A 21,206-nucleotide genomic window follows, 5' to 3' on the forward strand; every position below is an offset into this window, starting at 1 on the left:
TTCTCTTTTTGTAAGCCATGATCTGACACAGTCAGGTTTTGTGGATCGCAACTCACAATTAGTAGACCGGTTTGGCAATTTGTGCAGAGAATCAAGGCTATGAACTGTTGCCAGTGATACAGGGTTTGAGTCCTCCTACTTGTCTATTGTATGACACTAAATAAGTCACTAAGCTGGACACCGTCCCCAGATAACCCATAAAAGGGAACAAATGTCCAGAGGGCTTATCCAGTTAACAAAGAAATAAAATAAATCAATTCAAGACAAGTTTATTACTTATACCCCATACGTGCAGCTGGACTGTTTCTGCCCTATTAGTGTGAATGGGAGTATGAACAATGGTAGATTGCATAGGAAGCAGAGAAAAAAGGATGGCTGGAGTTGTACTTCATACCACCACAGAACAGAAAAAAAAAGTTTTGATAGTAGACAAAAATACAAGACATCTCAGCAATGACTGCTTAATTGAAGACAGTTTTGTAAAGACCGACTCAACAGTGTTTCAACAAAACCTTGTTTTATTTCCTTTGGTGGGGCAAAGCGTTCCTCTCCCACATGCATACACACCCTACTGTACTTATTACATTTAACTCAGACATCATCAATCATTTTAGAAAGATACAACTAAGAACATAAAAAATTACAGAAACACATTCTATTCAGTCAGTTTTGACTTAGTCTTCACAAGTGCACACAGCTGAGGTGACATGCTCCTTACTACAGGTATGTATTTGTGGAGGGCAAGAACTTGCATTTTTGACTAGAAGTGAGATAGGGAAATATGTGAAGAGAGTTCAACCACATCTGAGGAAGCATGGGTCTGTATTTGGAGAAGTAATTAAAAACTACACAAAGTTAACTGTCAAAGGCAGTGGCTGAAGTTTATGGGAGAGGTGAGATAATCTGGGATGTAAAAGAGTGATCTGAGTGGTACAGAACAATCAAATAGTAATGCAATGATAAGGCTATAGCTTCAGAACTAAATGAAGGGAAAATTTGATTAGAATATAAAGATAATCTTAATAGTTAAGAAAAATGAGGTAAAAGAAACATGCATAACGACGGGTTAGTCTCACGACTGGTGGGTCAATTTAACTTCTAGCATCTTTAAAACATTTAGGATAAAAACAAATCTGTTACAGTTTCAACTAATTGGACACCACTTTTATTAAGTTCTTATATCATTAAATACTGTTTTAGCAGCACTTACAGATGAATAAATGTTATTTTTTAATTTCTCATTTATTTTATTTTAAAATATTTACACTTTAGCCTTTTCTTGATGCATCAAGAAATTAAAAAAAAAATACTTTTTTTCAGTAAATTCACCAGTGGGTGAGTAAGCCTAAATCACTTTTTATCTTTTCATATTTCTCTAAAATGTATTTATTAGAAGGCATTTGTTAAGGCATGATTACTCATGCGCTTCAAGTCAGTGCCACAGATAGTATTTGTGCAAATTGCCATTTGAACTGATTCTCTGATTGCTTGCAAAGATTAGTGGCAAGTGCTCACGCCTCCTCTTCCTCCGATTGCTTGCAAAGATTAGTGGCAAGTGCTCACGCCTCCTCTTCCTCCTTTACCATGGCATACATGGATTAGGGCAGTCCCGAAGATATGTCTCCAGTTTACCTTCAGAGACGTCCATCAATGTTGTGTAGGTAGTCAGCTGTAATAAAAAGAGCACAGATTATATTCTTGTTGCTATCACACTTTAATGTGAAAGGCTATAAAATAAACAAGATTTAAAAATGGTCTTGCAAAGCTACCAATCCCAAGTGCACCATGCATTTAGCAAATGATGACTAAACCACCTCACAGCTAGATGCTACTATTTCACTTCCATATGGTTAATGCAATGAAGTACAAGCCTATTCACATCTGATATGAAAATGAAACTCGTGTACATACTACAATGATGTGTAGGAGTGGGTCCATCCTCTATAACCTATAGGACTTATGCCACAGACTTTAGGCCTACTAGGCACTGCAACCTTTCCCATGCTGCCAGGAACCTTCCCCTTTGTCCCACAACACACATGCCTATCTCCCTTCTCCAGATCTGAGGTAGCCAAATAAACACAAAACACAAAAATGCGGAGATCAACTTGGTCGTAGTGATTAGAGGTGGGAGTTTCAGAAGAGGTTTGTTATATAATACATAACAGAATTCAATATAACGAGCAAGCTGTCTTGCAAGAGTAACATCTGAGATCAGCTGACTTATAATCAACAGAAACAAAGCTTCAGATACAGTCTAAAGGACTGGCAGCACTATAAATGCCTGTGAACATCCAAACAGTACAGTAAGAACTCTCGGGGTTGGCATATTCTGGAGAAAAAAAATCAGCAACATAACCTCATTTGCCACTCTGAAATAAAGAAAAACTTAGTGATAAATGTAACAATCTATTTTAAAAAGGCTTTGGACACCTTCAAATAAACCAGTGACATACCATCTTAATCCTACAGGATATAACATAGAGCATATCCAAATGAACTTTCATAATAGAACAAACATATCAAAAATCTCAGCACTCTACTCAAAGATGGCAGGAATAGGAGCAGTAAAGGGTTTCAATCCCTTAGCATCAGTTTGAATAGAAAAAAAACACAATCTTCACTAAGTTTTTCTAGGAATAGGCCTTCAGGGAGCAAAGAATATAGATGCTATTCCCTCAGGAAAAATTAGGATTACTAACAATTACTGGAAGTGAAGAAATCAGGTAGCCGGGCACAGGGACCAAATGTCCAGATGACACTTGCCCAATGAATGAATCAGCAAGTTCTTCATGCAGCCTAAGACATCTGGTGTGTCCAGATGAAGCAGTACCAACAGAGGGAACCAGACCTGCTGAGGCCAGTATAAAGCAATGAAGACAACATTTATTTTAATAAACACACCTTGTTGACGAATTGTCAACCCAGGAAATAGAGGGAAGCATAAACATGGGGACAGTGGCATTCCTGTGGGTTAGGATTATTTTTCACCCTATCTGTTGATATGGCATGCAGTCACCAAGTTACCCATCTGTATGGTAATGGCCCCCAAGGCAGAAAGCCTAGTAAGACCTGAAGGGACAACACAACCGCCCTTAAATTCAGTAGACTGATATAATGTGAGACTTAATTTAATGTCCACACACCTTACACACTATCATCCCATTGTAATACTCTGCCATCTTAAGGGCAGGAGCTTATGTGATCAATGTCAACAGGGATGGAGAAAGGTGGAACTGACTGCCCCCTAAACTGCTGGCATCCATCCACAGTCACTTTTGTTGCTTGAAAGCATGATGAATGTAGACCTCATGCTCCACTGAGTTTGCATTTTGTGATTACTGCACCCCCAGGATCCAGAAAAATATGCATACAGTGATCAGCAGGATAGCTGCCATCATTACACCAAGTCTATTCAAAGACGGGAATGCCATAACCACTGAAGACGTGACAAGAATAAAACGTTTACACATCAAAGCCCGAGCCCTGTCCATGGGAATGTACATCCTGTAGGGAACAGTGTTCAGATTATGGGCAATAAACATAAGGTACCGAAACAGCTGGAAGTGGAACTTTGGCATTTTGGTTATTTCCAAGGGCTGTAACAGACTCATCAATAAGTCCTTCACTGAGATACACTTGTCTCAAGAAGATGTAGTGAAAAGCCAGTTGCCTATATAGGAATAACCTTGCCTCCTGCTGAAAAACATGCAGCATTGGCACAGACATGCATTTGATGAACACACTGAGTCTGAGCTAATATCAAATGGCAACCTCCAAAATTGGTGTAACAGGCTCTGATTCTGAGGTACAGGTACCTCCTACACTGCTTGTCAATTTTCACAGACATATAAGTGCCTGAAGACCGAAAGAGCACAACCAATTTCCTTCTGCTAGACATGAAGGGAATCATTTGCACTGAGACTACCTTGAATGTTTCTTAGAGGATAACTGAGTTTAGCCTGCTTAAACCTAAATCTGGCCTTAGATCCTTAGTCTTTTGTGGCATTTAAAAGAATATGGAACAAAATCTAGACACTCTAATCTGTTGGGGCCACCTGAAAGACTGTTTTTCCCTTTAAAGATGGGAGTAAATTTAGTTTTGGTATAGGATGAGACATCTGACAAAGTTGGAAATAGGAACATGGTAAAAGAAAGGGAGCCTAGTAATCTCCTATTATGATGTCCCTTACCAACCAGTCTGCACGATGGCCTGGCATGAAGACAGGTGACATGATAAACAATCCTTAACTGCCTGCACTAGGGAGCAGCTGGCCAATTCTTCAGTGCTGCTGTCCCCCCCCCCCCCCCATATAGGGGACTGCAACCGCCCAATGGTTACCAAGAACCACAAACTATAGCTACTGTACATTCCATGAAGAAACTTTGGTTACTTAGCTCATTATCAGAGTTGGATTTATCTTAATGTCCATAACAAAAATCATACTTGATGGAGAATTCTCTGAGTCAAGAAGAAAGAATGCAGTGGTGAGAAAACTTGACAGCCATTGCAATCAGTTTTCCTTCCTACTCCATCTTCTCCATGCATACCTTAACCTCGAGAACCACAGAATAGAAAATTCTTAAAAGGTACTTTGTTGTTCTTGGCAAAGCTGGTAAGCCTCAACCAGGCATGGTGGCATATAGATATGCCTGAAGGCTGCAACTCTAGCTGAAAATTTCAGCTTCATTTAAATCCTTCCCCATAATATGGCTATCCATGGTTGACACAGTGCCAGACAGGAACAGAAGCTGTTCTTTGACTGGTCTGTCTGGCAACTACTCTGCAGTGCGGGTCATTTGATCCACTATATATCCCTGAAGAATTCCAATATAAAAGAATGCCCTAAAGGGGATCACTGAGGATGTAAATGAAGTTCCCTACATAGGTTCATAGGTTGGTACTGGGCTATCTGCCCAAAGGCATATATTAGCCCAGCCACGTTGTGCGGTATTCACCTCCCCTTTAGTAGTTCCCTAGACCCTTGTACTAGCAGCTAGTACCCTTGGCCCCTATCTAGTAGTGCTGTTGGTGTGATCCCCGGTGTGAACTTTCTGTTACCCATCCACTCACCAAGGTTCCTCTTGAAGAGTGATAGTGAGGGGCTCTGTCTTATGTAGATTGGGACCCTGTTCCATAATAAGGGAAGTCTCTGTGAAGGGAATATATCCCTCCAGCATTTTCTATTCATTGTTGTGTTGAGGTTTATATCCCTACAGTGTGTAGCTCGAGTAGATTTAGTTTTGCTAAGATGGAGCATGTTCAACAATTCTGGGTTGGACATGGCTCTGTACATTAGACAGAGATCGCCTCTGAGAAGGCAGTATGCAACAGAGAACAGTTTTAGCTTTTTCAATCATGCTGCATAGGGCAACTGTTTGAGGCCAGTAATCCTCTTGGTTAGGTACCTCTGTGGTCTCTCCAGCTGCTGGAGATGTCTAGCCAGGTACATTCCAATTGGTGCATTGTACTCAATAATGGGTCTGATGAGGGAAGAGTAGAGAGGCACCATTACATCCTTAGATCTTGATGCAAACTCTTTCGTGATCAGATGGGTCACATAGAAGGATTTTCTAACCACTTTGGCAACATGGTTATCAAAGGAAAGCTGACTATCTACTTGGGTCCCTAGATCCCTTATTACTTCCTTCAGATTTCAGGGGATTACCTCCTATGTTGTAGCTTGCGGGTACTCTGTTTTTTCCAAAGGGGATTACTACGCATTTTTTTGCATTTAGCTTGAGACCATGGCTTTGACACCATGCATTAGTCTCATTTAGGCCCTTCTGGAGGATCTCCATGTCGGCCGGAGACTCTATTATAGCACCCAGTTTGCAGTCGTCCGCAAACTTAGTCAGCCACAGCCCTTCCGTGCTTGCCTGTACTTCTGAGAAGTATATGCCAAACAGAAGGGGCCCCAGGACAGAGCCCTGAGGCACACCGCTCATTACTGGTCTGGATTCGGACATAGATCCCGCTACTCTTACTTTATGGGATCTGTCTGAGAGCCAGTTTGCGATCCATCTTGTGATGTAAGGGTTTATGGCCAGGCTGGTGAGCTTATCAATAATACCTGAATGGGGAATGGTGTCAAATGCTTTAGCAAGGTCAAGGTAAGCCGTGTGTACCTCCTTTCCCTTATCTATAGCCTGAGTAACTATCTCAAAGAAATCCACCAGGTTCAGAAGGCATGATCTGCCCTTGACGATGCCGAACTGTGTGGGGTCCAGCGACTGGAGGTTCCCAATTTCTCCATTTATGAGTTCCATAATGATTCGCTCCATAGCCTTACAGATCAGACTGGTCAGGCTTATTGGTCGGTAGTTCCCAGGGTCAGTTGTGGCCCCACCCTTGTGTAGTGGGACCACCGTTGCCATGCGCCATTCTATGGGCACATATCCTGTGGAGAGGCTGAGACTGAACAGGGTATTAAGATGCGGGGTTAATTCCTTTTGGAGCTCGCGTATGACACAGCCCGGGACACCATCTGGTCCCATGGAGGCAGTGTTTTTAGCTTTAGATAGAGCCTTGTTAACCAACGTATCAGTAATAATTGGACTTACACAATCCCCTGGAATGGTAATAGGCCCTGTAGGTGGTGGTGGGGGGGGGAGAAATTTGCACTGAACCCGTCAGCCAAGATGTTGGCAATGTCAGAAGGGTCAGTGTATTTTGTTCCATTTTGTACTAGCTCAGAACAGACCTGAGCGTTGCCATTTAGGTTTTTGATGCAGCCATAGAAGGCCTTATGGTTATCCTTGGCAACTTTCTTTTCAAAATTAGCTTTAGTTGACTTGATGAGGGCCCTCAGTTTCTTATTAATGCTGATCAGGGATGATTTTTCTACTTGAGATTTGGCCTTTTTTTGTATAAGTCTCCTCCTTTTATTGTAAAGTTTGCTTATGGCCGGGGTCCACCAGAGTGGTTTCTTCTTGCTTGAAGAAGGAGTCTTGGTTTTATTTGGGATAGCACAGTCCATGCAATCCTGAAGATGCATACAGAGTGCCTTGATGTAGGATTCCGCATCCTGGATATCATTATCCTTCTGCATGGTCAACAGTTCTGGACCCCTTAGCCAGCAGATGAACTGAAGGATTCTTGAAGTAGGAATCTTTTGTACAGCTGTTGTGGAGATCAATATATCTAGCTTAGGAGCCTCCAACCGGAGACTCCATTTCTTGTGTGTAGCACTTTATCACATCTTTTCTGGGACTAGGGTCATTGTGCACAGTGAGGCATATGCTGCTTCAGAAGACACCTGGATGATACCCAGGAGGAGGGCAGGAACAACCTAGAATATTTGCTTGAAGGATGACAGGGTGCATTCTCTAGATACTGTTGTGGGAAGAACACTGTCTAGAGGCCATCCCTCTTCTGTTTCTTTATATCTAGGACCGCCCAAATGTCAGGTCAACTGTAGGAATGCTAGAGAATTGCTGTTGTCCTTGTACACATTCAAATCATGGGGCGAACATTCCAAATGGGAGTCTATGTGCTTCCTTTCACAAGATGCCTTCTGATATACCTGAAGGTATGACTCATAGGAGGAAGAGAAACACGTCTGCTAACCTGAAATGGCAGAAGGGAATCTGCAAATGACAGAGTCCTATTGTCTTGCTGGGAAATCTGGGCAGTACACATGCTAAAAGAAGAGAACAGGACAAACAAAAGACTTTGTATACAAGGAATAAGGATGGGGAAGATGCCCATTCAAAGACTGCTGACTCAACACCTAGGTCACTGACAACATTGTATTCAGTATCGAAAAACTCAAACACCCAGCAACACTAAAATGGACAGCATAAACATCACTGCTTACACCTCAGTGCCAAAGACAGAGTTGGTCAACCCAGTTAAGGCTGAAGCAAACTTTGACAGCTCTGTCAATCCAACCTTAACTGGCACCACATGACAAATAGTACAGTTGTGTACACTTAACATAAATGTAGATGTTCGAGTGTATTCACTGTTGCAGTCATTACATTTGGGTTATCTGTTTGCAGGTAGCCCTCAGTCAGCCTGATTAACAAAGTCTTGGGTCCTGCGTCGGTCGCTGTCTCTTCTTCCGTGACGTCAGGTCGTCAGGGGTATAAAACATGCAGCAGACGTCATTACATCAGTTTTTCTTGCCGCAGATGTCAGGTGCCCCCCTAATGGGAAGCAATTAAATCTATAAATATACAAGGTTATACCTCAAACAAAAAAGCAAATAAACCAAAAAGCTTTTAAGCATTGAAAAGGAGAGAAGAGGTATAGCCAAACAAAGTCAGGGGGCTGGAGGGAGGGTAACCAGGACTTCATCAGTGAATACACTCGAACATCTACATTTACGGTAAGTGTACACAACTGTACTACGTTCTTCATGTTTCACTGTTGCAGTCATTACATTTGGGTAGATTCCCAAAGCTAAGGATGGGAGGAGGAATTTAGATAGCATTAGGACCAGCTATAAGGCCCTGCAAAACTGCAGTGGTAAAGCCAGCTCTGGATTTAGAGAAAATTGGCAAATGGTAATGCTTGGTGAAAGTATGTACAGAACTCCATGTAGCAGCTTCTAGGATGTCCCTGGTAGGTACGCCTCTGAGAAAGGCTGTAGAGGTAGCTGCAGCCCTGGTTGAGTGGGATCTGATCCCCTGTAGGATAGGTTTTCCATGGTGCTTATAGCAGAAGTGAATGCAATGGCCTATCCATTTGGAGATGGTTCGCTTTGAAATAGCCTTCCCCTCTGTCTTTGCAGCAAATGCCACCAGCAGTTGTTCAGATTTCCTTTGAGGTTTAGACCTGCCCAAGTAGAATCTAAGTTGCCTGTGCACATCTAAGGAGTGCAGTATCCGTTCCCCTTTTTTCTGTGGATTAGGAAAGAAGGTAGACAAATGAATGGACTGACTAAAGGCCACTCTGGATATCACCTTTGGCATGAAAGAGGGATTGGTCCTGAGGGACACCCTGTCCTCATGAAAGATGATGAAAGGCTCCACTCCCATAAGGGCCTGTAATTCAGATACCCTTCTTGCTGAAGTGATGGCTAAAAGGGAAGCTGTTTTCCAAGAAAGGAATTTTAAATCTGCAGTAGCAGCTGGCTCAAAAGGAGGAAGGGTGAGTTTCTCCAATACAAAGTTATGGTCCCAGGCTGGAGTTGGAGCTCTCCTGGGTGGTCTTAAATTTTTGGCCCCTCTGAGGAACTGCTTGAGCAGTGGGAGAGAGAAGAGGGGAGGTTCTGTGTTATAATGACCTGAAATGGCTGAGGTGTGAATTTTTATTGAGGAAAAAGACAGGCCCTTGTGAAGCATCTCAGTTAAGTATTGTAAACTCTGAGGTAAACTGGGCACTGCTGTGCTCATCCCTTGAGATTGGTTCCAGGCACAGAATCTTTTCCATTTTTCAGCATAAGATTTTCTAGTACTAGGCTTCCTTGTCTCTAAAATGACATCCATCACTGGTGTACTGATGGATGGTAAAGGAGAGCTTTGGTAATTAGCCAGGCTGCTAGGTTCAGTGTTTGAAGCTGAGGGTGCAGAGCCTGGTTCTCCTGCTGAGACAGCATGGTAGGAGTCTGAGGCAGGTGCCATGGTGCTAACAGTGAGACACTGTGCAGAAGGGGGTACCCAGTGTTGGCGTGGCCAGGCTGGTGCAATCAAAATCATCCTTGGTTTGTCTTGTTTGATCTTTAGTAGTACTTTGGAGAGCAGAGGCAGAGGAGGAAAGTCATAAACTGATAGGTTTTTCCATTTGAAGGACAGAGCATCCACTTTCCAAGCTTGTCTGTGGGGAGTCCTTGCACAACATTTTTCCAACTGATAGTTCTGGGGGGAGGCAAACAGGTCTATATCTGGGCTCCCCCATTTGCTTGTCAACATGTTGAAAATCCTTGGTTCCAGTTTCCGCTTGTGTGATTCCATGAGGGTTCTGCTTAGTCCATCTGCCAGTGTATTTAGTTTTCCTGGCAGGAATTGAGCTTGTAGATGTACTTGGTAGCTCAAGGCTGTGTTCCACAATGTCATGGCTAGTCTGCAGAGGGGGTAAGAATGTGTACCCCCTGCTTGTTTATGTACCACATAACAGTGGCGTTGTCCGTCTTTACCATTCATTGTCCTGGAAGGCTGTCAGAGCATTCTGTACAGCTAACATTTCTTTATGACTGATGTGAAGGTGCATTTGAATTGGGTTCCATTTGCCCTGAATGCACTTCCCTGCCAGGTGCCCCCCCCCATGCATAGTCATATGCATCTGTTGTTAGGGTTTGGGCGGCAGGGGGTAGTGTGAATGGTAGTCCCTTGTTTTGGTGGCAGGCCTCTGCCCACCAGAGGAACTCTAGGCGTAGACAAGGAATGATAGGAATCATTGCTTGAATGTTGACACTGTAGGCTTTTTAGATACCATTGTAGTTTCCTCATATGTAGTCTTGCATATGGAATTAGAAGAATGCAGGAGGCCATGAACCCCAAGGCTTGTAGTATTTGCCTTGCAGATAGCAGGGTTTTTGGGACCGCTTGTTTGAATTAGGTTGTCAAGTGAATTTGTTTCTCTGGCGTGAGGAAGCTCTCTGGGAAGTTGTATTCAAGCTTGCTCCCAGGAATATAATTTGTTGACAGGGTACCCAGGTGTGATTTCTTTTCATTTATGGTGTACCCCAGACAAGTTATCACCCTCTGCACAAAAGCCAGATGATTCAAAAGTATGTCCTGGTTTTCTGCCTCGATTAGACAATCATCCAGGTATTGGTATATTTGAATATTTCTAGATAAGCCAAAAGGCAGTGCAGAGAACTGATATTGTGTGTAGCCTGCTTTGAAGCGTAGGTATCTTCTGCAAGATTCCCTGACTGGGATGTGCAGGTATGCTTCCTTTTAAATTTAGTGTTGCCAACCAGGCATCTTTGCTTAGCATAAGAAGCAAATGGTGAAGTCTCAGCATCTTGAATTTTGGAATCATCAAAAAGGTGTTTAGAGTAGGCAGGTCTGGGATAGGATGCCATGAGTTGTCTTTTCTGGGTATCAGGTAAAATCTCTGTACTAGAGAAATTTTTTGTATTGTCTTTAAATTTGGAGGAATGTAAATTATTTTACGACTTCCACCATTTGCCAAAGGATCTGAGGTCTATGCATTTTCACAGGTAGATGATACGTGCTACCAGCTGCATCAGTGGTTGTTTTTGAGCCTGGGAACTGAATTCATATGACAAGAAATTATGTCATTCTGCAAGTATCCCAGCAGTAATATTTGGGATATTCATTTGGGAAGTCTCTGAGAGAGACAGCATTTTGGATTTTGTCTTTGATCTGACAAGAGCATCCACTCACCACATCTGTCTTGTTGCTCTATAAGTAAGTTAACTAGGGTATAGTAATTCTCTTAGATTCAGTCAGGAATATAGTGAAGTATAGTTTAGATGTTTTCTGTATTTATTTGAGACTGTCATGCAATGTTGTTTTAAGTATTTCCTGCAACAGAGACCTCCAAAGCAGAAACGCAAGCAACCTCCACCCCCCAACACAACCCAAATGACACATAGCCCACAAACTCAGTGTGCCACTCAACCACAGCCCATAAGGCATAACAATGTACCCAACACTAGTCATAGGTGACTCTATAGTCAGGCACACTGATGTTCCACTCAACAGGCTAAACAAGGAGAAAGTTACTGTCAGCTGCCTGTGAGGTGCCAAGATCTGCCACATAATGCATGCAATCAGGAAACTCCACAAGTAGTACAAATATGACTCTGTCATTGTCCATGTTGGTGTGAATGACCTGAGACGTACCTCCCTGGACTACATGAAGAGACATGGAGGAGCTGTCCGATCTTGTAGTCCAGGCAGGTATGACCCTAGCCCTGAGTAGCATCCTGCCATCACCCAGAATGATACCACAGTACAAGGACAAAATGATTGACTTCAACAATTGGCTAAGCTTCTGGTGTCATTCTAAGGGGATCCAGTATCTGTCTGCCTGGGAGGACATGATCGACAAACCACGATGCTTTGCCAGAGATGGCCTGCACCTGTCGCCCTTGGGATTCCGGATACTGGCTAAGGCTCTTGCCACCCCTATAGTGCCTTTTTTAGGCAAGGTTCAAGTGAGAAATTCACCACCGTAACAGGTACAAGCAAGAAAAATTTGAGGGTAATGCTACTTAATGCTAGAAATCTAAACCCCAAAATGCACTAATTCGAGGCATTCCTTAAAATGGAGAACATCAACATCTGTGCAGTGACAGAGACCTGGTTCAAGGCCCCAGAGAGCACCCCTGCATTACCAGGATATAATTCATACCACACCTTTCGGCCACCTAACCTGGACTGAAACACTAAAGGTGGAGGTGTGTCCATATTCATTAAGTATATCCACACCTCCAGGCTAGTTGCTCAGCATAATGCATCCAAAATTATCCAAGTGCAACTAACTCTAGGCAAGACTGCAATCCAAACTGTAGCTTGCTACACATTCCCCACCATGCCCCAGGATTCCTACTCCTCATTTCTTGATGCAGTAGAAAATATTAGGGTACAACCTAAAACCCTAATAATGGGTGATTTCAACTACCCCACCATTAACTGGGATAACTACTCATGTACCAACTATTGTACTCAACGTTTTCTGGAATTCATAAATTCCCAATGCCTTGGATCAACTTATCCACACCCCCACCAAGGGCAGCAATATCCTAGACCTGGTCATTACCAACATGGGCAACTGGTGTTCCATACCAGAGGTCAATTCCTCGTTGGTCAGATCCGACCACAAGCAAATCACCCTAGACATCCACATCCCACCCCCAATCCCCATTAGGAAAACCACTGTAAAAAATTTCTCCAAAGCCAACTTCACGCTTCTTAAGACAGAAGTGGCAAACTTCACGACACCCATGCTGATGGACAATAGAGGTATGACTGCTGAATCCTATACAAATGCACTTTATAAGAACTTACACGAGTGCATGGATCGTGCAATCCCTAACAGAAACAAGATGCTATCCTCCAAAAAAGGGAAGCCAATCTGGTGGTCCCTTGCCATAAACAAACTCTACAACAGAAGAAAGAAACTGTTGCAAAAAAGAGTAAAATCCCATGACTGGAGGAGCTCTGTGGTCAGCCTCAGTAAGAAGCTGAGATCCCTCATAAAATCCTCCAAAGCTAGTTACGAAAACAAAATCACCACTGATTCTAAAGACAACCACAAAGCATTCTATAGCTATGTCAAGAATCTCAATGGCAACACTCAGATCTGCTCCGAGTTACTGTACAAAAGCACTAAAGATACAGAACCAACTGATATTGCCAACATCCTGGCAGATAGGTTCAATGCTAACTTTACCCCTCTCTCACCCCCTAAAGGGCCCATCTCTATACTGGAAGAATGCAAAGTTCCTGTAATCATGGCTGCACAGCTTAAAAAAAAAAACACTCTCCAAAGCCAAGAACACAGCATCCATGGGACCTGACAACATCCCAGGCTGCATTCTATATGAACTACAGAACAAACTGGGACCCCACCTAAGTACAATGTTCAATCATAGCCTCACCTCAGGCTTTGTGCCCACTGAATGGCGCACAGCAACGGTTATACCACTCCACAAAGGGGGAGCCACCATGGACCCCGGGAACTACCGCCCCATTAGCCTGACGAGCCTGGTCTGCAAGGCTATGGAATGTATCATCATGGAACTTATAAACAATGACATTGGTAATCTCCAAACTCTGGACCCTACCCAGCTTGGGTTTGTAAATGGCAGATCATGTCTCCTAAAACTGATAGACTTCTTTGAAGCGGTCACCAAAGCCGTAGATGAGGGTAAGGTGGTTCACACAGCCTATCTAGATCTCGCCAAGGCTTTCGACACCATCCCCCACTCTGGAATTATAGACAAACTCACTAAACTAGGTATAAATCCCTATGTCACAAGACTGGTTGCCAACTGGCTCACTGACAGAACCCATGCTGTGAAAGTAGCAGACTCTAAATCCAACTTCAGACCAGTGACAAGTGGAGTACCACAGGGTTCAGTCCTAGGTCCTCTCCTGTTTGGTATCTACTTCTCTGAAGTACAGGCTAACACAGAAGGTCTTTGGCTAACAAAGTTCGCAGATGACTGCAAACTAGGAGCCATAATCAAAACTCCTAACGATGTAGACATCCTACAAAAGGGCCTCACTGAGACATGCCTGGTGTCAAAGCCATGGCCTCAAGCTCAATGCCAAAAAGTGCATTGTCATCCCTTTTGGTAAAAATTCTGTACCCATGAACTACCACATAGGCGGTAGTCTACTTAACATCGAAAGTGTGATAAGAGACCTTGGGACACAGGTGGACAGTAGTCTCTCATTTGATAATCACATCACCACAGTAGTCAGGAAATCCTTCTATGGGGCACACCTCATCACAAAAGGTTTCTCATCCAGGAAAAAAGAGGTCATTGTTCCCCTCTACTCATCACTCATTAGACCCATTATAGAGTACAACACCCCTTTTGGTATGTACCTCACAAGACATCTAGAACTGGAAAGGCCGCAGGAATACCTCAGAAAGAGGACTACCATCCTCAAACAGATGTCCTACGCAGACCGTCTCAAAAAACTCCAGCTTTACTCTGTCGCATATCGCCTACTCAGAGGCAATCTCTGCCTAACATACAAAGCTATGTCAAAACAGAGCTGTTGGACATGCTCCACTTAAAGAAATCCCAATCCCTCCAAGCTACACGCTCTAGGGACCTAAACCTTGTCACCACAATAAACAGAACATGCTGGAGGGATAGATTCCTGTCCCACAGACTTCCCCATACTCTGGAACAAACTACCTATCTATATCAAACAAAGCTCCTCATTAGCAATCTTCAAGAAAAATATTGATGATTGGATGGGAGAGAGGAAATTCACCCTGGGGATCACTTCTGTGGCTATGCTTGACAGGGGCATAGGAAAATAATTTTCTTGGGTAACAAAAGCCAGGGTACCATTTGGCTAGGCTTATACAGGCCCCAGGGCCAATTGCCTAGTACCTACCCATGAACCTAAGATTTTGAACTGTGACGTAACTGTGATTATTTACGGAGTATTTTCTTTTATTATTTATTATTTAATATATTTAAACCTATTGTTGTGGCTGATATTTGTGAGACATATTTAAGTTCTGAGAGTACGTGCATATTTATTTGGTGATTCTGTAGGCCACTCCTAATAGACTTGCTGTTGGTCAAACTATCGTTTGTATTGACAGTAACATGACACAGTAAGACTGGACACCCTTTGTTAAGGACCTTATAGTAGCTAATAAGGATGTGGCTGGTGGCAGTGATAACTACCTTATTGTTTGGACAAAAGTGGGCATAGCTAGTAAACCTGTGTAGCCTTTCCCAGGTGTGTGTGTGTGTGTGTAAGTAAATCAAAACTCAAAAAGTGTGTGTCTCAGGTACTTGGGCAGGGAAACAAAGCACTGGTTGGACAGAGGGTGCTGGAGGTCTTGGCTTGGTCACTCAGCTGAGATCTCAACTCTATATCTGTGCCAGTGGGGAATCTTAATGGGGACCTGGTGAAAGTGAGAGAAACCAGCCCCAGACTGACTGTGGTCTCTGTGTGCTCTTAAGGGAAATTGCACAATGCAGAGTGCTGCATCTGGAAATAATCTGTGTAGTCATCCTTACAATGTACGTCCCCAACTGGTGCTAGTGGTGAGGACTGAGGCTCCTTGATTACTGGGCCAGTGGCGAGGCGTCACATACACATACATATCTATACAGATCCACCCTTGGAGCCGTATATATTTATTTACTTTATTTATTCAGTTTGGTAACTGGTATAGAGCACTAATCTAAATGCATCTATTTCAGTCTCAGCCCAGAAAAATATATATGACAGCACATAAGGAAACTAACAAGAAGTAATATGAATATACAAAAATATTGTGAGCAGACAGTAATGGAACAACAGTAATCATAACAACAACGTACAGAACATAGGGGGGACAGCTAAGATTAAGGAGGAAGAAGAATAAAGACAGCTGAATAGTGGAGGGATAGCTCACAAAGTTTAAAAGAAAGGTAAGGGCACACAGACATTAATTATATAAAAGATATACAATGTTTATTAGTTTAGGGAAATAAGGTGAGAAAGACAAATGTGCCTGCCTAGTGAAGGGGATGTGATGTATCCAGAGGGAAAACATTTGCAAACTGATACAGACTTCAGATAATCTTTAAGCTGAGCCTGAAACTATGGGCATGATATCTTTAAGATTAGTAGGGTGGGACTCCCAGAGTTTGGGGCCTAGGAGCGAGAAAGCATGGTTAGTGCAATACAGTCTGGCTCTGGGACATTGAAAAACTGTACCAGAGTGGTTAAGACTTCTTAGATTGTAACTGGGGGGTTGTCTGAAGAGGTAAGAGGCAAAGGAAGTGTTCTTTGAGGAGACTGTAGAATTGGGATCGAAAAAGCAGGTTGGCAAGTTGTTGGACAAGTAGCCATTTGGTTTTATTAAGCATGATACAATGATGCTCATTTCTAGGGGAGAGAGTAATAAAACGGCAGATACAGTTTCTTATAGTGTGGATGCTTCTGCAACCAGTGGAAGTCCACACTCAAGGTGGGTTAGTAGAAAGCCTTTGCCTATGGCTTTCCTGGTTGGTCTGCAGAGAAAGGGGGAAATTTTATATGACCATACTAGGAGGAAATTCATTTTCTTCAATATTTGTCTTAGGTGTAGGTGAAATTCCAATACTGGATCAAGCCACATACCAAGATAGTTAAAGGAGATGATGTGATTGAGAGCTTTTCTGCCATTCAGAGGAGGTACCAAGCAGCATTACTTCAGTTTTGGAAATGTTCTGGATTAGCTTTTTGTTATAAAGCCATTTGATAAGAGAATGGAAGCCAGTTTGTAATAGTAGTTGCACAGCTGAGGGATTCAGGTTTGAGTGAAATAAGACCATGTCAGCATAAAGTAAAATAAAGAGAACGAGAGAGAGAGAGGGGTGTGTGAGGTCAAGTGATAATTAATTAATGAAAATGGAAAAAAGAAGGGGAGTCTGAATGGAACCCTGACGGACTCCTTTCAGGAGAGGGGTGGAAGCAGACAGGGTATTCTGAAACTGAACAGAGAAACACCACTGGGAAAGATCATTTTAAACCAGTGAGATGTATCTGTGCTAATTCCAATTTCAGTTATGTGATCTAATAAAATGTTATGATCGACCATGTCAAAAGCTCTGGTGAGGAGGCCTTTGTCCATAGCTAGGAGGATGTTATTAGTTAAGTGTTCAGAGTGCTGTAAAAGTGCTCCTACCAGCCTAAAATTAATGTTCTGAGTTAGGCAGAAAACAGGTGGGACTAAAGTATTTTACACAAGCAATAATGCCTGATAGGGCGTATTTTAATGTGTAATGAACTCCCACTCAGGGGTGTTCTGAGGCCCAAAGCCGCAGACTGAAGACGCTGAGAAAAACAAATCTGTTTAGAGGATGAGACTGTCACTTTTTAGGAAAAAGATCCTTGTTTCTTGTTGCTCCCCTCCTACCATCTCTTTGGCTCTTGTTTAGCTTGAGAAGGCAGGGATTGTCATAGATGGGAAAAAGGATCAGCTAAATTTTTTTTTTTGGGGGGGGGGGCAGAAAAAATATTTCAGGACTTAGAGATGGGCTAAACAAAACTTTATAAAGTCATTCTGCTTTTTTGGGAACTCAAGATTGACAATCAGGCTTGTTGCAAGCAGCATTAAATCCTCCAAGGCTGGAACTAATGGGGGAATGGGAGTGGAATGAGGCATATCTTGTACCATGTCATAATACTGCCTCAATTCTGGGGGAATACTCATTTGTTCTGACAAAACACCTCATTCTTCCTGGCTATAAGTCTGATAAAAGAAAATTCCTTCAAAGGAGGTTGTAAGGACCAAGTTTCCTTCGTATCATAGAACAAGGCTTGTGAATCTAAGAGAAAAAGCCTGGTCTCTTTCTATGTCAGAATCATCTGACACTTCTTCTTCAGGTATATTTGTGATTACCTTTTTTTTTCCCCAAGTAAAAGTTCTTAGCACCAGGATTAAGGTACAGTTGTGTAAAATCTTAGCAGAACAGTAGTTGTCCCTCTCTTCATTGTTGCAATATTCTTCAAAAGTAGGGATCATTTGCCAAGGAGAGCCCAACATCCAGCCAGTATACTAATTCCTTTAGATCTTGCACGCACCATGCGTCACACGTATGCTCCCCATACAGGACGTACAGTATGAAGGTGATGTACAGATGCAGTTCCCGGAACTGAACTGTCACTGCTGAAAACAGGAGTCTCCAGAGGACAAAAAAGGCCATGTACACCCAGGGGGAGGAAATGCAGATGGAAAAGGGAAACCCTCAACCAGGAGGGGAACCAAAGCAAAATCCAAAGGGAAAAAAAGGGGTTGAAAGGAGGGAGCGAATACTACAACAGTGAAGAGAAGGATAAGTACTGTTATGGTAACATTTTATGTCCCTCTATATCACTGGTGCAGTATTCTTCACAGTAGGGAGGGTACAAAAGCTGAAGAAAATGAATGGGAGGTAGAAGCCTGGGAAGAGCCCTCAACAAACCCATGCAGATTTGCTTGTGCAAAACCTGTTCTGGCCCTAGAAACTATATCAAACTTATAATGCTTTGTAAAGGTATGCATTGAAGAGCAAGTAGCAGCTTCAAGGATGGAATTGCTGTCCAACCCATTAAAGAAAGCACCAGAAGAGGCAGCAGCCGTAGTGGAATGAGTGCTAACGGAAGTAGACAGACATTTGTGATGAAAAGAACAAAAAGAAATGGCCTTAGAAACCCAGAGGAGATGGTTTGCTTAGAAACAGCCAAACTCAATGTCCTGGGATGAAAAGAAACAAAAACTGATCAGATTTACTAATAGCCTTAGTTTTATCCACATAATATCTGAGATGACTTTAGGAATTCAAGGTATGTAGGTCCCTCTAACTAGCAAACTGAGGAAAAGGAAAAGGAAAAAAGGAAGGGAATTGAACTGCCTGATTCAAAGGCAGCCCATTTACCACCTTGGATATAAAAGAAGAATTAGAAAATAAAAAAAAAAACAAATGCTGTACAAGGCTAGAGGACTTTAATAAAAGATAAAAAATATATGAACATGGTAAGCGCTTTCACAGACTCAATCTGTTTCATCAGACCACATAAAATGTAAATCAAACAACAATTAAACACAGCATCTCAATTTAAAACTTAAAATCATGTGCTGAATCATTATTAAAACACATATCATTTGTACAAACCCCTTTGTTTTAAGGCAGATCTTACCATTTAAACCAGAAGATGTTCTTCGTGTTTCACTGTTACAGTTATCTCTAGGGGGTTATCCCTTGCTGTGGTAGCCCTCGGCTGGCCCGAATACCAGTGTCAATGTTTTTTTGCATCAGCTGCTGTCGCTTATAGACTGACATCAGGTCATCAGTGCCATAATGCAAGGCAGCTGACGTCATTACATCAGTCTTTCTTGCCGTGGAGCCCGTAGCAGAAGCAGTTCACAAGTGTGCCAGTCGGTCGCTACCAGAGCTCGGATTACAGCTGAAAACGTCTACAGCTAAGTACCCCGTTGGGGATCCTTTTTTCTTGCACTAACCGATGTTCGAAAAAGTTAACAATTGTCTCACCTGTAGAAAGCAGATCCCACACTGAGACTTCCATTCATACTGCGTCACTTGTTTAGACCCAGACCACGACGTGCCCCATTGCCGGTTCTGTGTCCTCTAACGTGAGAACCATTCATCGTAGAGCTTTTATTGCAGACAAGTATTTTCATCCTCCATCTTCACAAATGGCATCCGTCAGCTAACAGTCCATAGACATTCCAAAAAAATGTAGGGATAAAGATGGAGACAGATCACATAAGGCAAAGCCTTCCGATGACTCTACCTCAGGTAGTCAGTTCCCCAGAATTCAGTGAGGTGCTTTCTCAGCCCCTGATGCCCAATATGATATCTACGGAGGCCTCTACTGAGACCCTTTCGGAGTCCAGTATGCCACAGAAATCTTCATCTTCCGAGCCTTTGGTTGTCTCTGCCTCAGTTGGGTCTGGAGCTGCGACGCAGGCACTGGCTTCCGAGGAGGCCTTTTGCACTACCGATTCTAGGCAAAAAATTACGTCTTCTCATCTGACTACCGTTTCTTTCAGACCTATGGATACTCTTAGGCCTAGAAGCCAGGCCACTCCTAGAAAATCTACCTCTAGCCACTGTCTTACTCCTGCTCCACCACCCCAAGCCAAATGCTTAAGATGGGAGGATCTTATCTCCCTTATCAGGGGCAGTCAAGCCACAACTTCTAAAAGAAAAAAACATCCTTCTCCTGAACTAATGACAGGGCAGGATTCTGAGGAATCTGATTATTCAGATTTTGAAGAGGAACAACCACCTCTGACTGCTTATAAGGAATCAGATGCAGAGGAATCCATTCCTTCTGCCTCCCCTCCAGAAGACCTTTCCTTTGGGGAAACCATTCACACCCTCGGGGAACATTTCCACTGGGGATCTCAGGACTTCCCTCAGTCTAAGAAAAGGCTTAGAGAGTTTCTAGACCTGCCCCAGCACAGACCCCTGGCCATCCCCCCTATCTTAGAAGTGGTGGATTATGTTTTCCATGAATCCATATTAACCCCTGATGCCCTCCCACCTGCTCCCAGTAAACCTGACAGGTATTACAGATTACCGGATTCTCACAGATACCTGTAGAGAAATCCTGCTGCAGACCTGGAGGTCATTACACAGGGACCTAAAGGAGCTAGGGCTAGTTCTGCAAAGAATCATATTCCTTCTGACAAGGACGCCAGAGCTCTGGACAGATGGGGTAAAAAAGTTTACACCTCTGCAACCTTAGCTATCAGAGCACTCAACTGTCAGTTCCATATGTTAAAATATCAACAACACACTTTGGAACTATTAAAGTAAAATACTTCTACCTTTCCTGACTGTGCCAATTCTAAAGAGTTAGCAGATTTACTGCAATCTACTTGTCAAGTGGCAAAACACTCTTTACACTGTGGATATGATGCACTAGAAGCCTCAGGCAGGGCAGCAGTGTCTGGATCTGTCATTAGAGGTAATGCATGGTTGAAGGAACAAACTCCCTGATCATGTCAACTCTAAATTAATTGATGCACCCTTGGATAAAGGCTGCTTCTTTGGAGAAAAAGCAGAAGAGGTGCTTAAAAAGATGGAAGACAAAGCAAAATCAAT

At 42.8% G+C, this 21,206-nt stretch overlaps 1 protein-coding gene across 2 annotated transcripts in view; it reads right to left on the reverse strand.

The window, feature by feature from the left end:
* Window positions 1–500: 500 nt before the first annotated feature.
* The window catches only part of ASAH1 (N-acylsphingosine amidohydrolase 1), a 977,824-nt gene continuing 957,118 nt past the window's right edge, over window positions 501–21,206 (reverse strand). For both annotated transcript variants that reach the window (XM_044062468.1, XM_044062470.1), the window contains one exon: window positions 501–1,669. In XM_044062468.1, coding sequence (XP_043918403.1) covers window positions 1,580–1,669 — 90 coding nt within the window. In that variant the 3' untranslated portion in view covers window positions 501–1,579. The remainder of the gene's footprint in view (window positions 1,670–21,206) is intronic.

This window comes from Protopterus annectens, chromosome 2.part1 (assembly GCF_019279795.1).
Source record: "Protopterus annectens isolate FY-2018-M chromosome 2.part1, PAN1.0, whole genome shotgun sequence".
In the NCBI taxonomy this organism is placed as follows: Eukaryota; Metazoa; Chordata; order Ceratodontiformes; family Protopteridae; genus Protopterus; species Protopterus annectens.